At 56.7% G+C, this 18537-nt stretch overlaps 1 protein-coding gene across 3 annotated transcripts in view; it reads left to right on the forward strand.

The window, feature by feature from the left end:
• The window catches only part of TPPP (tubulin polymerization promoting protein), a 37065-nt gene extending 18612 nt beyond the window's left edge, over positions 1-18453 (forward strand). For 2 of the 3 annotated variants that reach the window (XM_070411993.1, XM_070411992.1), the window contains exons 2-4: positions 5897-6217; positions 13362-13515; positions 13789-18453. In XM_070411993.1, coding sequence (XP_070268094.1) covers positions 5901-6217; positions 13362-13515; positions 13789-13983 — 666 coding nt within the window. In that variant the 5' untranslated portion in view covers positions 5897-5900 and the 3' untranslated portion in view covers positions 13984-18453. Of the gene's footprint in view, positions 1-4431; positions 4687-5896; positions 6218-13361; positions 13516-13788 lie in introns of those variants that run through there. The other variant, XM_070411994.1, reaches the window with a different exon arrangement.
• The last annotated feature ends 84 nt before the right edge of the window (positions 18454-18537 follow it).

Consider the following 18537-nt stretch of genomic DNA (forward strand, 5'->3'; position numbering starts at 1 on the left):
ACATGCGGCATTTTGGCCCCTTGAGTGTGGCTCTTCCACAAAGTACCACGTGCGGGCATGAACATACAGTGTGATTGAAACTTCGTGGCCCATGTGCAGAAGTCGGTATTTTGTGGAAGAGCCAGTATTTTGTGGAAGAGCCACACTCAAGGGGCCAAAGAGCCGCATGTGGCTCGCGAGCCATGGTTTGCCGAGCCGCGGTTTGCCGACCACTGGGTTAGGGGATTGCCTTCAGCCATTTGGCCAAAACAGGGCAATATTATGCTGATTTTCAGCCCTTGCTGAATATCAAAGTCCATTAGCCTTCCAGTGGACTTCTTGCATAATTATGCTAACTACTTGTTGGTCTTAGCTTCTGACACAGACACACCTGGCCTTGCTCACAAACATACCTGGCCCTGCTCACAGGCACACCTGGTCCTGCTCACAAACACTGGGTCCTTTGGCAGGCATGTCACTAACACAGATTTTCATTACTCCTGTTTGGGGTACTGTGTGCTAATGTTATGTGGCAACTGTGACTATCACCTGTTGTGGGTGTGTCCTGTGTCACCTTTTCTATAGGTTTTTGCCTCAGGCTGTCAAGTCTCAAGCATGTTCAGGAAGAGTCATTCTGAAATGGGGCCTAGTTTATTCTGGAAATTGGGACCTTGTCTTTGGAGCATCTATACCCTGTGAGGGGGTGGGGGGCCAGGGAGACCATGTGATATATGAGAGACAGCCCACCCAGTGGTGAGGCAGCCCCTGGAGCTTGGTGGACACTCAGGGGCAGGTGTTCCCAGGTTCAGATGGGTCACCAGGCCAGGAGCTTCTGTTTGACTATTTCCCCAGGTGGTTGCCTTCTGGGTACCCAGCGCCTGCCCCTGTATCTCATGCTGCTCCGGTCTGTAATTCTACCTTTTGACTGCCCTGCCCTCTCTAAGCCTCCTTTAAAAATGCAAATCTGGTAACACAGTCTGCCCCACACCCAGTGTATCAGTTCCCTCTTGATCCCTCTAGGATATCGCCTGCCCCGCCTCAAGCAGGACCCGGGGAAGGCTAATGGCTCCCCCAGAACTGGACGTACTGGCTCCCCACACCTTACCTGCCTCCCACCTACTCTTCTCCCTGTCCCTTGCCATCGTGTTTGACACCATCAGAGCCCAGAGCTGCTGAGGGGCTTACTGGTGTGGTCCCTGCCAGGAGGGATCCTGTGGGGGCTGCTTGGTCAAAGGCCCAGGGTTGGGGAGAGACACAGCTCTCATTCTCCTGCCCAGGGACCCCTGAGGCCAGCAGGAGAGGGGTCCCAAGGGAGCCCAGCTCTTGGCTGGGAAAGTAGGTCCCACCTCCTGTCTGCCTCCCTGCTCCTCTGTGCATTCCTCCTCCTCCCTTTCCACCCCCCAAGCACACACAACATCCCTAAGAGTTGGAGGTCTTTCCAGGGAAGCAGATGAGAGAGGCCCAGGAGAGAGACTGGGTTTTCACCTGGAGCCAGAGGCCATGGACCATGAAATAAATCAGACCTTGACTCACTGGGGCTTTCCTGAGCTGTTGGAAAATCCTTACATTGAAGAAACAGGAACAGAGCCTGCTGGGCATCCAGACTGCCATGTCTGTGGCCAGTCGGAGTGATACCTGATCAGTCTCCACTTCTACCTACACTGCCTTGTGCCTGTAAGGGGAATATTGGCCAGGGAGGGATCAGCTCCCCTGGTAATGCAGGACACACATCTGGCAACACAGGACACATACCTGGGCATACAGGGCACACATCTGGGCATACAGGACACATACCTGGAGATGCAGGATACTCACCTGGGGGTGCAGAGTACACACCTGGAAACACAGTACCCACCTGAGAATACAGGCCACACCTCAGAGAATGCTTCATTCGGTGGGTTGGCATTTTGACTTCCTGGCAGCCTCTTCCTCTAAGTGACTTTAGTTTTCATTATGTGGAAAGTGGATAGCACAGGTGGGAATGGGCATGGAAGGCCACCCTGGGTTCAGACTCACCTCACTCCCCAGAAACCGTGGGCGCAAAAAAGCAGAGGGGAACCACAGCCTCCATGGGAAGGGGGGAGGGAGAAGAGGAGCCAGGTAGGTGGGGTGCTGGAGGCTGGCCCTTGGAGGGAGGCCCCTGCATGCAGGCTGTCATCACTGGTACAGAAGGGCTCTCTGGACACCCCTGTATCCCAGTAGACCTCTGCTGGAGCCCTCGGTTTCTTTTTAAATTAAATTTATTATTATTACACTAGAGGCCCCATGCACGAAGATTCATGCGGGCCTTCCTTCCCCTAGCTGCCAGCACCGCCTTCGCTCTGGAGCCGCCTTTCCGCCTTCTCACGCTGCCTGAGACCCAGAGCAGCTGGGGTGGTGCAGAACTCCTGCTCAGTGCCTGCATATGCAAATTAACCCACCATCTTTGTTGTGTTAATTTGCATATACACTCCTGATTGGCTGGTGGGTGTCGCGAAGGTACGGTCAATTTGCATCTTTCTCTTTTATTAGTGTAGATTAGTGTGGAACTAGCACATGGATTTACTGGGGCGATTCAAACAGAAGGATGTGACCCCTTCCCTCCACCCCAGCCTCCCTCAGTCTTTCTAGCAACTCCAATGCTTCTCTCTCTAGTCCCCATGGTTGGCTTTCCCAGAGTGGGGTGCGTGATTTCTGCTCTCCCATGCCCTGCGTCTCCACACAACAAACAATAGTCTTGGAGATCTTCCCCCACCACACATAGGGGCTAACTCCTTCTGTTATTTTTATTAAAGTAATTTTTAAAATATTTTACTATGATCATGCATTTTCATAGTAAAACAAAGCAGAAACCCAGAACAGAGAGCTGTGTTCTGGGTCTTGTGGCCGAGTTACCTCTGCAGCTTCAAGGTCACAGACTGAATGGTTGGCAAGGGTGAGGGCAGCAGGGGCAGCGAGGGTGTGGCAGGGGGGGGAGGTGCCCTGCTCCACCCACCTCCCACTTGGGTCATTGCTCCAGGGCCCTTCTGTCTACCGTCACTTCAAACGTCTCTGAGCTGATCCTAAGTGACAACCCATCAACACACACAGACACAGCCCTAAAATGGCAGTGAAGGCAGAGGCACACCGCCTGCAGCCACAGCTCCAGAAGGAAGCATGGCAGGTTGAAGCTGCCCGCCACCTGGTGAGAAAGGCCCTGGGCCTGCCGCCTCCAGGCCTGAGGTTAGAGGCTCCTGTTCATTTCCTGGACTTTCCTGGCTCCTTGACCCCATCTGTCTGCTCTTCCCAAACTCTCCCCCCAGGTGCCCCTCCCAGTGCTGCCTGCCCACTCTGGGCAGGCCTCCTGCGCCCTCCTCAGGGTTAGCCATGGATTCTCGCCGCACTGACTGCCACCAACAGCCTGCTTGACAAGTGTGACAGAGCCCCCAGCTCATCTGTGCGCAGCCGTCCGGCCCCTCACCCCAGGGGCCATGATCTGAAAGGGCTTTTCTTCAGCACCTTTAAAGCATGGGCCCCTTTCTTCTGCTGCCCAGGGTGGCAGGTGGAGACCAGGTGGGGTCTTCAGTATGGGCGCAACCTCAACTGTCCGGTGGGATTCAGGGCAGCATCCGTGGCAGACGCTTCGTGCATAGCAGCCACATGCCGGCGCCTTCCTGCGGACCAGCCTCCACTCAGGCTCCCCCTCCCATTCGTCTAAAATCACACTCACCATTGCCTTCTTACCTGCCTTCATTCTCCTCGGTGCACCTCTGACTACCTGATGTCATACCATTTATGTTTGTTTACCTCTTTATTGCCCGTATCCAGCTGGAAAGTAAAGCTACGACAGCAGAACTTTTTCACATCTTATTCCATCCCTCTCACTTTTTCATGGACTCGTTAAAGCCCCATGCCCAGCACGAGTTGGGCCGAGGGATGTGCGGTGCCTGAGCAGGTTGGTGTTCACCCCCTCCCGGCCGCCCCTGGTGTCCTTTATCCGTGGGATCCCTGGGGGCTGAGGCTCTCAGAGAGCCCACTCTGCGTTCCAGGATCAATGTATCTGTTCAGCATGTGCTCAGAGCACTTCACAGGGATTCGTTTTGTTCTTGTCATTGGTGGGGTGCCCCGTCCCGCCTCTTGGTGTTGGTTCCCTGGAGGGCTGGCTCAGCCCTAGACACTGAGCGGGGTGTGTGTGTGGGGGCGGGGGGGCTTTGGGGAGGAGCCCTGGCTTCCCCCATCCAGGTTCTTGGCTATAAAATAGTGCTGCTAAGAAAGCTGCAAAATGCAGAAAAGCACAAGAATGCCGACAGTTCCAACACCAGAGCCAGCAATCCCCAATGCACGCAGGGGTGCTTTCTTCTCATGATACGGTGCTTCCTGGACCATGCACTGAGCTGGAAGCCTCACAGGAGGTTTCTTCCTCTTTGACCAAGTTGAACGCACGTGCACATTCCCACAAGTCAACTCATGCTTCTAGTAACTGCTGAGCCACGTTTCCTTCCTGGGCACCGAGTGCTGAAGAGATGCTCAGCCGACCCCTCAAGAAGCTCCTGTTTCAGACAGAGAAATAATGTCAGCAATTTCTGCCGCCACCTGACTCCTCACCTTGGCACTGGATTCCTTGGAGGGATAGCGCTCCTGCCCCGCCCCTGAGCCCTGTGGGAAGCCAGAAGTGCTGTCCAGCTCTCACTCACATCCAGAACAGGCGGTGCTCCATCACCGGGGGTCCAGGATCTCTCTCAGCAGCAGGTGCACTTTTTGCGCCATCACAGAGGATGGGGGACAGAGTGGGACCACAGCCCCTGAGGCCCCTGAGAACATCCAGCCCAATGGTGGAGGGCATTTGACTTCTTCCTGTTGGGAATCTGTAGGATCTTGAGTTCAGCAGGGCCACCAGGACCCCCCACAATGCCCAGTCGCCCATCTTCCTCTGTCCTAAAGGGTGTTGAGAAGATAGATTGACGGGGATGTTCAGTGAATGGCAGAGCTGTGAGCAAGCTTGCACAGACTGCCCCCGGATTGTGTGTTGTGCGCCAGTGGGTCCCGAGTTCTGTCCTCTCATTGAGCCCCAGCAGTGACCTTTCTCAGGGAGGCAGACAGAGATGAGCCACTCCTCAGGGACCCATGGGGATCTTACATGTGGCTGGGCATCTTGGGGTCTTGCCCTGGCCGTGGCCTGATGCAGTGGGAGGCTGCATGACTGCATTGCATCCTGTGCTCATGAAACCCACTAGAGGCAGCACAGGCTCCTATCTTAGCCCCTGGGGACCCAGCCTAGCTTTGGGGATCTGGCACCTCACAGAGGCAGAGCCTCACGGGAAGGTCAGTGCAGACTCCCCATCTCCCCACACAGGACCCTCCGTGGTGGCTTTCCCCCAGTGCATGCAGTCCCCCCCCCCCCCCACCCCATGCCTGGCTGACGCCCTGGGGTGTCCCTCTCCCACTCGCAGGGGGGCAGCAGGCTCAGCCCTGAGGTGAGGGTAGCAGCCGATTCTGGATACCCCCTCCCCAAGGATGGCATCACTCTATGGACCCCAGGAAGGATGTCTTTCTGGGGTCACCCAGCAGGTGTGGCCCAGGAAGGAGACCGTGATGGGGAGTGACAAGGAAGGGGCCCTGAGCCCCAGGTATCTGAGCTGGGTGCACTACCCATGGCCCTGCCAATTGCGGATGGCTTTGACTATTTGGGGTCCTTAACCCAGCAATGGCTGGCAGGGTGCTGGTGCTTGCGGGGCAGTGTCGTGTGTCCAGCAGCAGGACAAGTGCTCACCATCCTGCTGTGGCCCCTGGGCGGGGGTTCTGCCCCCTCATGCCCAGGGCTCGGCTCCAAGGGGCCCCAGGGGCCCTGCTACATCCCGGGTGCCTGCCAGCCTCCTGTCCTGTGAGTGAGCTGGAGGAGCCTTGGGCAGCGGCCTCGAAGAAACAGAATAATCTCTTTCTTCTCTCCTTTCTCCACCAGAAACATGGCCGACAGCAAGGCCAAGCCCACCAAGGCTGCCAACAAGACACCCCCCAAATCCCCAGCGGACTCTGCAAAGGACAAAGCAGCTAAGAGGCTGTCACTGGAGTCAGAAGGTGCCAACGAGGGGGCGGCCGCCTCGGCCCAGGAGCTCAGTGCTCTGGAGGAGGCCTTCCGGCGGTTCGCGGTGCATGGGGACACCAGAGCCACCGGGAAGGAGATGCATGGCAAGAACTGGTCGAAACTGTGCAAGGACTGCCAGGTGATCGACGGGAAGAACGTGACTGTCACCGACGTGGACATCGTATTCAGCAAAATCAAGTAAGTGAGCTGGGCTCTCTCACCACAGAGCCAGCTTCCCGAAGGCCTGTGGTCAGCCAGGCGGCAATCCGGGGTCTGCTGGTGGATTTGGTATCTTAACAGGCTGTGAGGAAGTGTGATGCTTCAAGATCCTTCCCTTCCCAGAATCAGATGCCCAGGGATTGGAACCAGGGCAGGCTGCCTTGGGGTTAGCTGGGACCGGGGGAGGGGGGCACTGCCCTGCCCTCAGGAGCTTGGAGGGGTCTCAGTGGCAGAGCTCCTGGCCCACTGTGGGCTGAGCCTGAGAGGTGCCGCTCTGAAGCCTGTCCCCCAGGTCTGACCTGCATCTCGCCTGCCCCTGCCCGTGGCCCCTCTGTGGGGCTCCCCTTTCCTTTGGGAATGATGGCATGTGAAGAAGAGTGTGGGTGACAGAGCAGTTAGCACCTGAGTCTTCAGCTGTGGCCCAGTGACTGTGAGCAGTGTGCTCGTGTGCTTCCTCGTATGCACATACATCTGTGTGCATGCAGGTGTATGTTCCTGTGCATCTGTGAAGACACGTGTGTGTGTGCATGTACATGTGCTCCTGCACACATCCTTTCTGCTGGACATTGGGAGCATATCCAGGAAAGGTTACACACACCTGCTCCCCTTTCCACCAGACACCTCTGGAGCATGAAAATATTCTCCTGCCCTCCGCACCCATGAGCACACGTGGGGAAATGAACAGCACCCCCAAGGCCATCAAGCGTCCAGCCCTCTCTATCCAGGTCATACTTGTTGCCAGAAAATGGCTTTATTTCAGTTTATTTTTGGCCTGTGTCCATCGAGGCTGGTGTGATCCTTTAGTTATATGTTGGTGTGACCTTGCCATCTTTCATCTCAGATGCCCCCGCGCCCTCCCTGCTGATGGCCTGGCTCCTCCCTCCCTCCATCCTCCTCTGAGCACAGAGGCAGTGAAAAAGAGTTTTTCTTTGCACCCCCACAGCCTATGACTTCATGTCCCCACTTTGCTTGTGGAAATGTTTGGTGTATCTCCATCATGGTGAGGTCTCCCCAACTCCCCAGCCTGACATACCATCCAGACAACCATGCCAGGCGGACGGGCCAGTCACCATGGAGCCACGGGCCAGCCCTCCTGGGGTTGGCTCATTCCCACCAAGTGGGAGGTTGCACGGGGTGGACTGGCTGGGGCAGGGTAGAGGTGGCCCCACAAGTGGTCCCTGAGGGCCAGCCATCAGGACCTAGTCACCACCAGCATAGGAGACTGGCATTCGCCAGGTAGAGGGACTCGGCCTCTCAGTCTCACCTGAACAGGTGGAGGAACATTGCAGATTTACTACAGTCGGGCCAGAGCCCCAACAACACAATAGCACAGGGTATGGGATCCTGGTGGATGCTCCATTTCCTGTGAGCCTGTGCCTTCTCAAGGCGTAGGGTTAGAGAAGGGTGTACGGCCAGGAATTGAAGGAAGGGGTGGTTGCCGGTAAGGAGGTGGGATGCAGGTGAGGAAGAGGAGGAGGGCACAGGTGTGGAGGGGAAGAGAAAGTGGGAACTTGTGAGGTGGAGCAGGAGCTGGGCCAGGTGAGGAGGAGGAGCTGTGGCAGGGCCTGGGATGAGGCCCACATGGGCCCTCTGTCCAATTCCTGGGTAGGTTGTCCAGGCCTTTAGCATTGGTCTTTGTAAACCCAGTGTGTCCAGGAGAGAAAGAGGGACAGACCCAGGAGCAAAGGAACCCCGAGAGCTGTGTCTGTGGGCAGATGTTACGGAAGGGCTGGAGCAGGTGAAATGAGTGTTGTGTCCAGGGACAGGTCACCCCACCAAGGAGTGCCACAGGTTCCCACACCCTTGGCACTGGCCTAGACATGCAAAGTGTTGGGGCAGGTGGGGACAATTCTTCTTTCCTCCCTCTTAATTCCTTCTGCAGTAAATTTCCTTTAAGCTATTGCATGCAGGCATGTACACACATGTGCACACAGGAGCTCACATATGTGTACACAGACCTGCCTGTGCACATGAGCTCACAGTGCACGTGTGTGTGCGCGCGCGCACACACACACATGCACAATACATGCAGGTGCACACAGGTAGAACTCAGGCTGCCCATATCCTTGCAGGGGGAGAGGTGGCAAGTGTGGTGGTGGCTCGTTCAGAAGACAGCTGCCCTGGACAAGCCCAGAAACCCTGTGTGCAGGAGGCATGTGCACCCGATTACCCACATGGGGGGCACTGGCTTCAAGGAGTGAGTGGGCACCAGGAAGGACTCCATCTGCTCCCCATGCCGATCCTGGGAGGCAGGATGTCAGCTGCTTGGACTCAGGGTTGAGGCATAGACCTCAGCTCCTGGGCATGGTGGGCCTCCCATTGCAGAGCCCAGGACTATTCGTGGCCCCCTGGTGTCCCTGCCTCAGGTCACTTTGGGGGACATGGAATGGGAGAACGGGTAACTGTGGCCTGGCCCGGTGAGGGGTTGTGGCCACTACACAGTGAAGACCAGTTTGTGGTGGCTACAGGGGCCCCCAGAAGGGATCAGGGAACCCCCTGCCTGGGTGGCTTGCTGGATACCACAGGTTACAGTAGGAGGGACTCACGCCCTTGTCCCTGGGTGGGAGAGGTGGACAGTGCCCTGGGTAGGGTCACAGGATCCTGCAGGACGTGCTGAGACCTCAAAGTTGCTGACTTGGTAGAGAAGAGCAGCTCTTCTGTTTGGGGGTGGTTGCCAGGGCTCTGGGCGGTGACGCCAGCCAGGGTATCTGCAGCCTTTGTTTAGGTCCTGTCGCCATGGCAGTGCCTGTTTGTTTTGATGTTACTATGTGTTAAATTTTAAACAAATTTCTTGCAGCTCTATACCAGGTCTAGATGGAAGACTATTGTTACCTAGACAAAGACTCCAACATTCTCCACGCCCCAAAGGACAGATGATGGTCAGTCTGAAAGATTAATTAGTCAGGACCTCGTATGCACAAGCAGGAGGGTCACCCTGACAGTCCCATTTGGGGGGCCATGGACGGCACCATCCCCTTCCGTCCTGTCTGCATGTGTGGGGTCAGGCATGCGGTTCCCACCCTGCAGGTGGAGAGGACAGACCAAGGGGGCAGAGGAGGGCGGGGTCTCTGCTGCAGCCTCTCCTGACCCATGCACATGCCTGTCTGGTGGGTGCTGTGTGCATGCAGAGAAAACAACCTGTTTCTCGTGACACTGGTGCAGGGAGACAGCTCAGCCCCTGTGTCTGGCATCTGGGTCTCAGGTTAGAAGGAAGCAGGTGGGTGGGGCTCCCTGTCACTGAAGACTTGGAAAGCTGCCCCATTCTTGCCACACACGCTACAGTCAAAGCCAGGACACACGGAAATTGTCTGAAGCAGGGGCTCCTGGGCCATGGGTGTGCACCCCAGAGGCTCAGCATAGAAACACAGGCCTGGGGCCTAGATGCCATCCAGTGGTGTCCAGAGACCAGAGCAGGCTGAGCCCATAGTAGGAGCCCCAGCAAGGCTCGAGTGTGGGGTGGGGTGTCACCGAGAGCTGATATGGCCACACTCTGGGAGGAAGGGCAGCCCCTACCCCTCCCTCCAGGCTGGGGTGCAGTTGGGGCATTGAGGTTGGTGCACCCAGTCTCCCCTCCCCCCTGTGCTTTCAGCTTCGTGTTGGGGTCTCCCAGTGTCAGGGTGGCGGTGGTGGGAGTGCTTCTCTGTAGGGCCCTCTGGTGACCACTGGCAGCAGTGCAAGGCGTCCACCAGGCCTCTGGGCCCAGCCCCTCCCAGGGTAAGTCCAAGCCACCTCAGGCACCTCAGGCTTGGACCAGGCAAACAACGAAGTTAGGGTTAGGAAGAACCCTGAGGGTGTTTTCTCCTCCTTAGGGGAAGTAACTGAATGTGGTGGGGGGGGGGGGGGGGGGGGGGAGGTCACAGCTGTCCCTTCAGGCAGGTCGGGGCCATCTGCAACCAGACCTACGATTTGAGTGGCTATCAGCTGGGTCTGCACTTGGCTCTGCACCTGCTGGGGCCCAGGCAGGCAGGGTGGTCAGTGGAAGGAGTGGCCCTGGGCAGGGGTGAGGGCGAGTGTCTGCCAGGAGAGCCCTCCCCGAGCATAGCAAGCAATCCTCCAGGCAGGGCTCCCCAAGGGGTGCGTCCCCCCCAGACAGCTCCTCCAGGTGCCCCCACATCTCGCTGGCCCAGGGGATGATGGGAATGCTACCAAGGCTCCCAGCTCTCTGACCTTCATCAGTGCCTTAGATCTCCCCCTCGGCACCCCACTTCCTGCCCACAGTGGCATCCTGGCTGCTCTCTGGACAGGCCGCCAGGTCCCAGCTGCTGCTAGTCAGGGGAGCCTGGGAGAACCAGCACTTTCTCCGGCTCTCCCACCCCACCGCCCCCAATGGCCCAGTAGGCTGGACACTGCCCCTCAGAGAGGGGCCTGGGAGAGTGCAGTTCGCTCTGATACTCGGTGCTGGCAAGGAGGGCACGGGGGTCATGGTGGGTGCTCCATCCTGGGCGCATCCTGGGTGTTGGCCCTGGAGGCACACAAGCCTGGGTCTGTCCTGGGAGGGCTGAACTGGCTCGAGTGTCCCTGGGTGGCCTTCAGGAGCAGCCCGCCTAGCCCCTCCCAGCTTGCCCTGAGTTGGGCCTGGAGGCCCAGGGGACGCAGGGGCCTCGCGTCTGGCTTTCCAGCAGAACAACAGCCTCTGAGCAGGGCTGTGGGGTTGGAGGGCTGTGGGGACACCGCTGTGTGCACTTGGGGACAGGCTCGCTCTGTTTGGACTGCAGCGTGATGTGATCCCGTCCCCGGGGAAGCGCCTGGCATTGTCACTGTAGAACTCCCTGGGGACTCTCTCAGCAGTAGGGCACCGGGTCCCCTGGGGAGGGCTCCAAGACCCACCCACCGGCCACAGAGGGATCCTGGGGGACACCTGGCCCGGCCAGGTGGAGCGGCCAAGTCAGTGTGTCAGCCCAATCTGAATGCATCCTTTGACGGGAGTCCCTGTGGGCCACCCCCCACCCTGGCCGGAGTGACTCACCCTGGTGGCGCCTGGTGCCGCAGTGCCCAGAGAGGGCTGTGCACTCTAGCGGCTGGCCACCGGGCCAGCCGTCAGGCCTGGTGTCCACATGCCAGCCTGGGCAGGCCGTGAATAGGAGACAGGAGTGCCTGTGACAGCCCAGGACAAACAGGCCCCCTCCGGCCCCAGAGGTTACCCACCAGCAGGGTCAGGAGTAAGACAAGAGTCTGTGTTTACACCATTCCAGGCACCCCAGGCTGAGGGCAGCTTCCCTGGAATGCCCTCCATGCCCACAGACTTCGTGCACTTGTGGATGCTGTCTGAGAGCTTTGAGGCGCAGAACCCACCACCAAACACTGTGGGTCTAAGGAATCCCCAATCCAGCACGTTACCCAGCCCCTGCCCTGTGGTCCTTGTCCATGCAAACGCCCTCGGATCAGATGGCTTTGAATGTGCCTGAGGGCCCATCCCTCCTGCCTGAATGGTCTCCCTGAGGGTGAGGTTGGGCTGCAACCTCCCATCAGCAGTCTCCTGCCCATGGGCCTGTCAATCAGCATGGCCTGGTCTTCAGACACATGTGTAACGAACGTGGGAGGGAACCCCTGTGCTTGCTGGGGGCATGCTTGTCCATCCGTTGCTGAAGGGCAGGGGCTGTTTCTGGGTCTTGGTGACTATGAGCAGAACTGTGAGTAGGGAGGCAATAATGCATGAGCTTGTCTTCATTGCTCTTGAGTGAGAACTCAGGAGTGGGTCTTGGGGTCATGCCATAGGTGTGACCTTTAAGAAACTGCCAGACAGCCTTCCACAGTGGCTGCTACGCTGTGTCCCCACCGGCTGCGTCGGACGGACCCCAGAGCCCCGCATCTCCCCAGCACTGGGGATGTCGCCACAGTCCTCTAGTCACTGGGGCCCCCTGTGGGTGTACGGCGTCTCCCCTGGAACTGATGACGTGGTCTCTCCATGTGCTTGTTTGCCACCCACCAGTCTTGGTGAAGTGTCTGATTCAAATATTTTGTCCAATTGTTTACACTGGATTTCTTCTTCTTGTTGCGTTTTCAGAGTTCTTCATATATTTCCAATACAGTCCTTTATCAGACATGTTATGCGAGTATTTCTCCCAGTCTGTGGCTTGTCTTTGCATTACAGTGTCTTTTGAATAGTTATAAAATAGTTATAAAATTCATCCTTTTTTTTGGATGGACTGTTTTCTGGTCTCATTTCTAAGACATCTCTGTCTAACCAAGGTCATAAGTATTTTCTTAGTTGTTGTTCCAGAAGTTCTATAGTTCTAGGTTTATAATAAGTTTAGACTGACCCACGTTGAGTTAGCCTTGGTATATGGTGAGAGGCACAGATCGAAGCTCGTTATTTTACGCGGATGTCCAGTTGGTGAAAGGTGATCCTTGCTCCGTTGAATAGCCTTTGCTCTTTTGTGGAAAAACATGTTTGCCATTTTGAACTGGGGAAGATCTAGTCAAAATGGCAAAAATGCTTTTTTAGTTAAAATGATAAAAGGTGAAAAGCCAGTTTAGAGCGTTGGACTGACCTCCCATGGGAAACTCTGTGCTGTCACCGGTGCGTCTGGATGAAGGGTTGCACGCAGCCCCTGCCCAGCCCTGGGGCTCACTGTGCTGCTCATCTGGACTGGCACTGGTCAGGCTGTGTGGCCCCTGGGCAGGGGGCAGCAGGGTGCTGGGTGGTGGGCCTGATGTTCGGGCCCTGGGCACACCTTGCCAGGTATCCTGGGAGTGCCCCCCTCTTGTCCCTGGGTGGTAACCATGACCCAAGACTGCCTGCCAGCCAGGACCAAGGCCTCTTCCCTGTGGTTCGGATCTGACGGGCTTTTCACCCTAACTTTTCTTTGAAAGTCCTCCCAAGTGGAGGCCACACACATGCCCCATTTAGAACCAGACAACGGCTCTGTTTTAATGTCCAGTTGTTCATAAAGGATGTGCTTCCTTTAAGCTTTTTTCCAAGACAATTTATATTTGCTGCTGTTGCCAATGGCGACTGACTGTTGGGGGTAAACACTGCAGGGGGAAGGGCATGTTCTGTGTTTTAATGTTAGACTCACTTTCTGGTGTGGGTCCCCCGATGTCAGTGGATGCCCAGGCAGGGTTAGGGTTCCCCAAGGTCACTGGGTCCTGGGTCCGGTGCCCAAGTCCCCTCTCCCTGCAGGGGCAAGTCCTGTCGGACCATCACGTTCGAGCAGTTCAAGGAGGCGCTGGAGGAGCTCTCCAAGAAGAGATTCAAGGACAAGAGCAGCGAGGAGGCCGTGCGAGAGGTGCACAGGCTCATCGAGGGCAAGGCCCCCATCATCTCAGGAGTGACGGTGAGCGGGGCCACGGGGTGGGTCCCTTGGGAAATGGGTCCATGGGGTTGTGGGGACAGATGGCAGTGGCCTAAAGATGGGGTGAGAGCCTTAATCTCCAGTGTGGGCAGGCCCAGGCCACCTCCCCGGGCTAAGTTGAGAGTGGATTCCAGGAGCATTAGCACCCCTTGTGGTCGGCCTAGCCCCTTTGGTTCCCTTCTCTGGCTCCCTGACATACCCATTCTTTCTCCTGCGGTGTGACGGCAGTTAACCTCTCTCCCTGCTCTCCTGCAGAAAGCCATCTCCTCGCCCACTGTGTCACGGCTCACGGACACCACCAAGTTCACAGGCTCCCACAAGGAGCGCTTCGACCCATCAGGCAGGGGCAAGGGCAAGGCCGGCCGCGTGGACCTGGTGGACGAGTCGGGCTACGTGCCAGGCTACAAGCACGCGGGCACCTACGACCAGAAGGTGCAGGGGGGCAAGTAGCCAGTCCCCCGGGGACAGGGCCTTCCTCCTTTGCTGGCCCCATATCACCTCACACTTCTTTACATTCCTGGGCCCACTGGGGCAGAACTCAGACGCTGGGGTGGAGGGGCTGTGGGTGACTCCCAGGCCTCCTCCTGCCTGGAGCCCCGGCACGCTCCTCTCCTACCCCAGGTGCAGCCGCTGAACTCACTGACCTTCCTCTAATGCACCTGCCTCATCCCACGTTGGGAAGTCAATGGATGGTCATTTCCAAAGTGTTTCCTGGATCCAGACCACACAGGCCACCTGGTTTGCAGGTGAAAGGGGTGTTTTGAAGGAGCAGGTGGGACAGACCCTGCCAGAGGTGATGCTGACCTCCTGACCAGCAGACCTGCCCAGGAACCATGAGGGCAACATGCACTAATGCACTAACCAGCAGCACCAGGGAGATGACGTGAACCTCGAACAGGACACAGGGACGTCTCTGAGGGCTCCGTTCAGATGTGCGACACATAGGTGCATGCTTACACACACACACACTCACCCACTCATGGACACACGCTTACACATGCTCATGCCCCCCCACATCCACTCACACACACATGCTTACACACACAGGCCCACCAACCAGGTCTGTGCCGAGGACGGTCATGTGAGCGAAGGCTGGTGTGCGAAGGAAGGTGAGCCCGTGAAAGAATGCTCCACAGGAGACCAAAGGAAAGTGATCTGAAGTGTGAAGTTAGAAGTTTTTAAAATGGACACTAAGGACAGGTCATTTCATTTTGCTTTTTAAAGAAAAGAAGAAATCAGAAGAAGCAGTGACTGTGTGTTTATTCCCAGAGCGGATCAGGGAAGAATCAGAATATCCTGTGTCTGTGACTCTCTCTCCCTGTTGGCCCTGTTGGCCCTGAGGCTCCCCCACAGACAGGTGTGTGATGGGGCATCTTCTGCCCGTCCCTGTTCTGAAATCAGGGCCTCGAGGCAGCAGTCGCCGTGGCTACTCCCTTTGCTCACAGTGCAGCACAAATCTCTGCGGCTCCAGCCTCTGCAGTTAATTCTTGCCTCTCTGAACCCTCCCGACCTGGGAGTGCAGGAAACTGCACAACAAGACCAGGCCAGGGAGGGCCTCCCCCAAAGCCCACACATATGCTGGAGTTGGTGGGCACTTTCACAGTGGCCACAAGGCAACACTCCATTTGCATACATGCAGCCACAGCCTGGTGCGTCACCTTCTGGCTATGTGGTCCTGGAGCCGGTCCTGGGAAAAGCCCACGGCAGTCTCAGAAGATGCTTCCGCAGCCAGTGTCTGCTCTGCACTTCTTCCTGGTCACGGCCTGGCCCAGCACGGGCGGCTGAAGCAGGGACCAGCACCGCCACGGCACACGGGCTGGTCACCGCCGGGGCTGGGGAAGGCTCAGGGCCAGCATCTCCAGCTGTGTCTCCACCAGACCCCTCGCACACCGGCCTCCCCTCCCATCCCCGTCCGCCTCTGTGGACAGCTTCATTCGGAGGTCCTGGGAGCTCACAGCGTGTGGCATCGGAACCCAGGGGATGGAGCGCAGGCTCCGAGGGCCACTTCTAGGGCTAATCTCACCATTGTCTCGAAAGTTTCTAACTTGGGGATCCTAAGCTGCCAGCAAGGCTACTCTGCAGTGAGGAAACAGGACCAGGGGCTGGGCAAAGGCAGGCAGGATGCCAGTCCCCACCCTGTGCCTCCCTCCTCCCCCAGGCTGGACCTTTAGGGGAAACCCCAAGGCAAGAGTAACCTGAAGACAACTGAACGTGCAGTGTTTCTTGACAATAAGCTGATCACAAACCACAGCCCTCGTGTTCCAGCGCTGGCGAGGTTTTCTTCTGTGGCCATATTTCCCCCCATGCCTGGCGGCACTGCCATGGGAGCATGCTGTGGGCTCCTGGTCAGGCTGCTTTTCTCCTGCCCCTGGGCAGCCCCGTTCCCCTCGTCACAGACACTGGAATCGGCAGGACCTCGGCCACATGCATGCTGGCAAAGGCTGCCCACGCCACGGCCCACAGAGGCAGATGTCACCTGGGCCTGCCATGGGTGCAGGCCCTTCTCAGCCCTTCCTTGCCTGCTGGACCCCGGAGAGAGGTGCCGGCACCAGGACAGGTCTCCTGTCTCAGAGCATTGTCTTCAGGCAAGAACAGCTCCACATGAAGGTTCCAGCCTCCGAGGAGGGCCAGCTGCCGGAGCACCCTGGGAAATGGGGTCTGAGCAAAAGGAACAACGTGCGTCTGTCCTCCGACCCCGTGGCAGCCCGTGCTTTCTCCCACGGTGCTGCCTCAGAACTGGACCCCCACAGCCCCCTGTGGCAGCCTTGGCCGCGGAGCACCCACCCCACCCCCTCAGGCTGGTGGAGGGGAGCTACTTGACAGGAAACCCTTGGCCCACTTCTGAGGAAAATGTCAGAATGCTCTGCTCACCCTGATAGCAGCAGCTTCTTTTTGGGTTTTCTGAATGAAATCAAGTGCACACAGCTGCTCCCGTCGGTGGCCCACCCCATCCCCACCCACCCAAGCTCAGGGGAGAGCCCCACACCCTGGGCCCGACTCCCCACACGCCCGGGCCGGGAGTCTGTCCACAGCTCCGCGGTCCCACTGGCCACACAGGCACTGCGGTTGCCCTGCGTCCCCTGCCCGTCCCCAGGCTGCGTCAGGCTCACACACAAGCCAGGACACATTGTTCTCCAGTCAAAGTAGAGCTTTGAAAACCCACCTACCCCTCTCTGTCAGAGAAGGAGGAAGAAGGGCTAAGTCATGCGGACTCAGTATTCACCGTTCTGCCCCTTTAATCGCCTGGTGAGTGCATCATTGCGTCTGTGTGTAGCTTCTCAACTCCAACTTCACTGCACAAAACCGACACACATGCATGTCCCTCCACCGGGTTCTGAGTATTGTGAATACGTAGGCAGTGTGTGTCCGTGCTGCACGTTCTTATGCAATGCCAGTCAGCTTCTAACCATGGTCACTTAGAAATTAAATATCTATCTGTGAACAAAAGAAACTGCACAGCAGGCACCCAGGAGACAGGCCGAGTTCCGAGGGGAGGACACCCGGGAGACGGGATGCGTTCCGAGGGGAGGCCAGTGCGACGGTGTCTGAACATCAGCAGAGAACAGGAAGAGTGCGTTTGAGAACACTGATTATACCGGAATACTTATTTATTTCTATTTAACACAACTGGGCAGTAGTCAGGAATAGAGTTAGCTTTACCAAAACTGAAGTTCAAATTACATAATTTTAAAATATTATAGTAAGATATATATTTATACTGGAGTATTTTTACACCTTTAATATTCTCGGGCTTGAGTTTTGAGACAGATGAAAATTATAGCAGATGCTGACCCGTCGGGGAAAGGTCCGCGGAGGCCTTCCACTGGCATGGCTCGCTGCCTGTCTGTGCTCCTCGCCGCTGTGTCCCAGTGGCTGAGAGCTCCGGGCAGGCCAGTGGCCATCTGACCGTCTGAGTAGACAGAGACTATGGCAGCAGGCAGAGGCTCACCACCCCCTGGGCCAGTACAATCGCCTATTTCTGTGAATAGTTTTAACGGCACAGGCCACGCCCGCATGCTTATATACTGTCTGTGGCTGCTTTTGCAGCAACATTGGCACTTGGGGAGTTGACACGGATGCCATGACCCATGAAACCTAAAATATTCACCATCTGGCCCTTGACAGGCGAGCCCTTGAGGACCCACTTGTGCTCATTCCCTCCTGGGTATTTATACACAAGCTGGCTACTCCCTGTCCGGCAGCACACACCCTATGGGGGCACCGTTGTCACCTGTCCAATACAGTACAGGGTGACAGTTTAGCTGTACTGTGAAATGATTACCCTGAGTAGTTTCCTTCCACTGATTTACCACTGAACACTCTATGGAATCTGGTGGTCCAGGGGCCTGGCCTTTGTCTGTGGGCACGTGGAGAGCATGGCCGGGTGATGGCATGCCAGGCAGTCGTCACTGTGCTTGGAGATGCTGTAGTTAACTCTCTCTCTTCCTTTAGACTTTTGAAAAACCAAACCAAGCCAAACAAAGGAAACCTGCACAACTCAAAATAAACTTGAAAGTGATCATATACTACTAGTTTGTACTAAGTTTTTTCAGGAAAGGGAAATAAAATTTATATATACATGCAATATATTTTTACACCATCTTATTGTTAGGGAGTACTGAGTGTATCACTTTATCAGAGTGATGGGTACAGTAACGTCAATGTCATGGGTGTTCTGCCTCAGAAAGTCTAAATGGCATTCAGCAGGAACATCCGTGGGGTTGGGAGGACCCTGCTCCCCCTCCCTCGGAGTGCGAGGCTCGGGGTCACCTATGGGGGTGCTGTCAAGGCCTGGCCTGCAAACCTTTAGTGAAACAGCTAATGTCTGTCTGCACAATGCTCCTCATGTGTTCGCTGTTGTTAACATTGTTGTCAAAAGTGATAAATAAAGTGTTAAATGGTGGATCTCTTATCCTCAAAGTGTATGGTCTGGACCGGCAATAACATGGGCACCAACATCTAACATGGGAAGGCCCTGGGAGGGGTCCTGGGAGGGGGTGCAGA

This window comes from Myotis yumanensis, unplaced genomic scaffold (genome assembly GCF_028538775.1).
Source record: "Myotis yumanensis isolate MYYU_CA2020_CCGP unplaced genomic scaffold, mMyoYum1.0.hap1 SCAF_4, whole genome shotgun sequence".
Lineage (NCBI taxonomy): Eukaryota > Metazoa > Chordata > Mammalia > Chiroptera > Vespertilionidae > Myotis > Myotis yumanensis.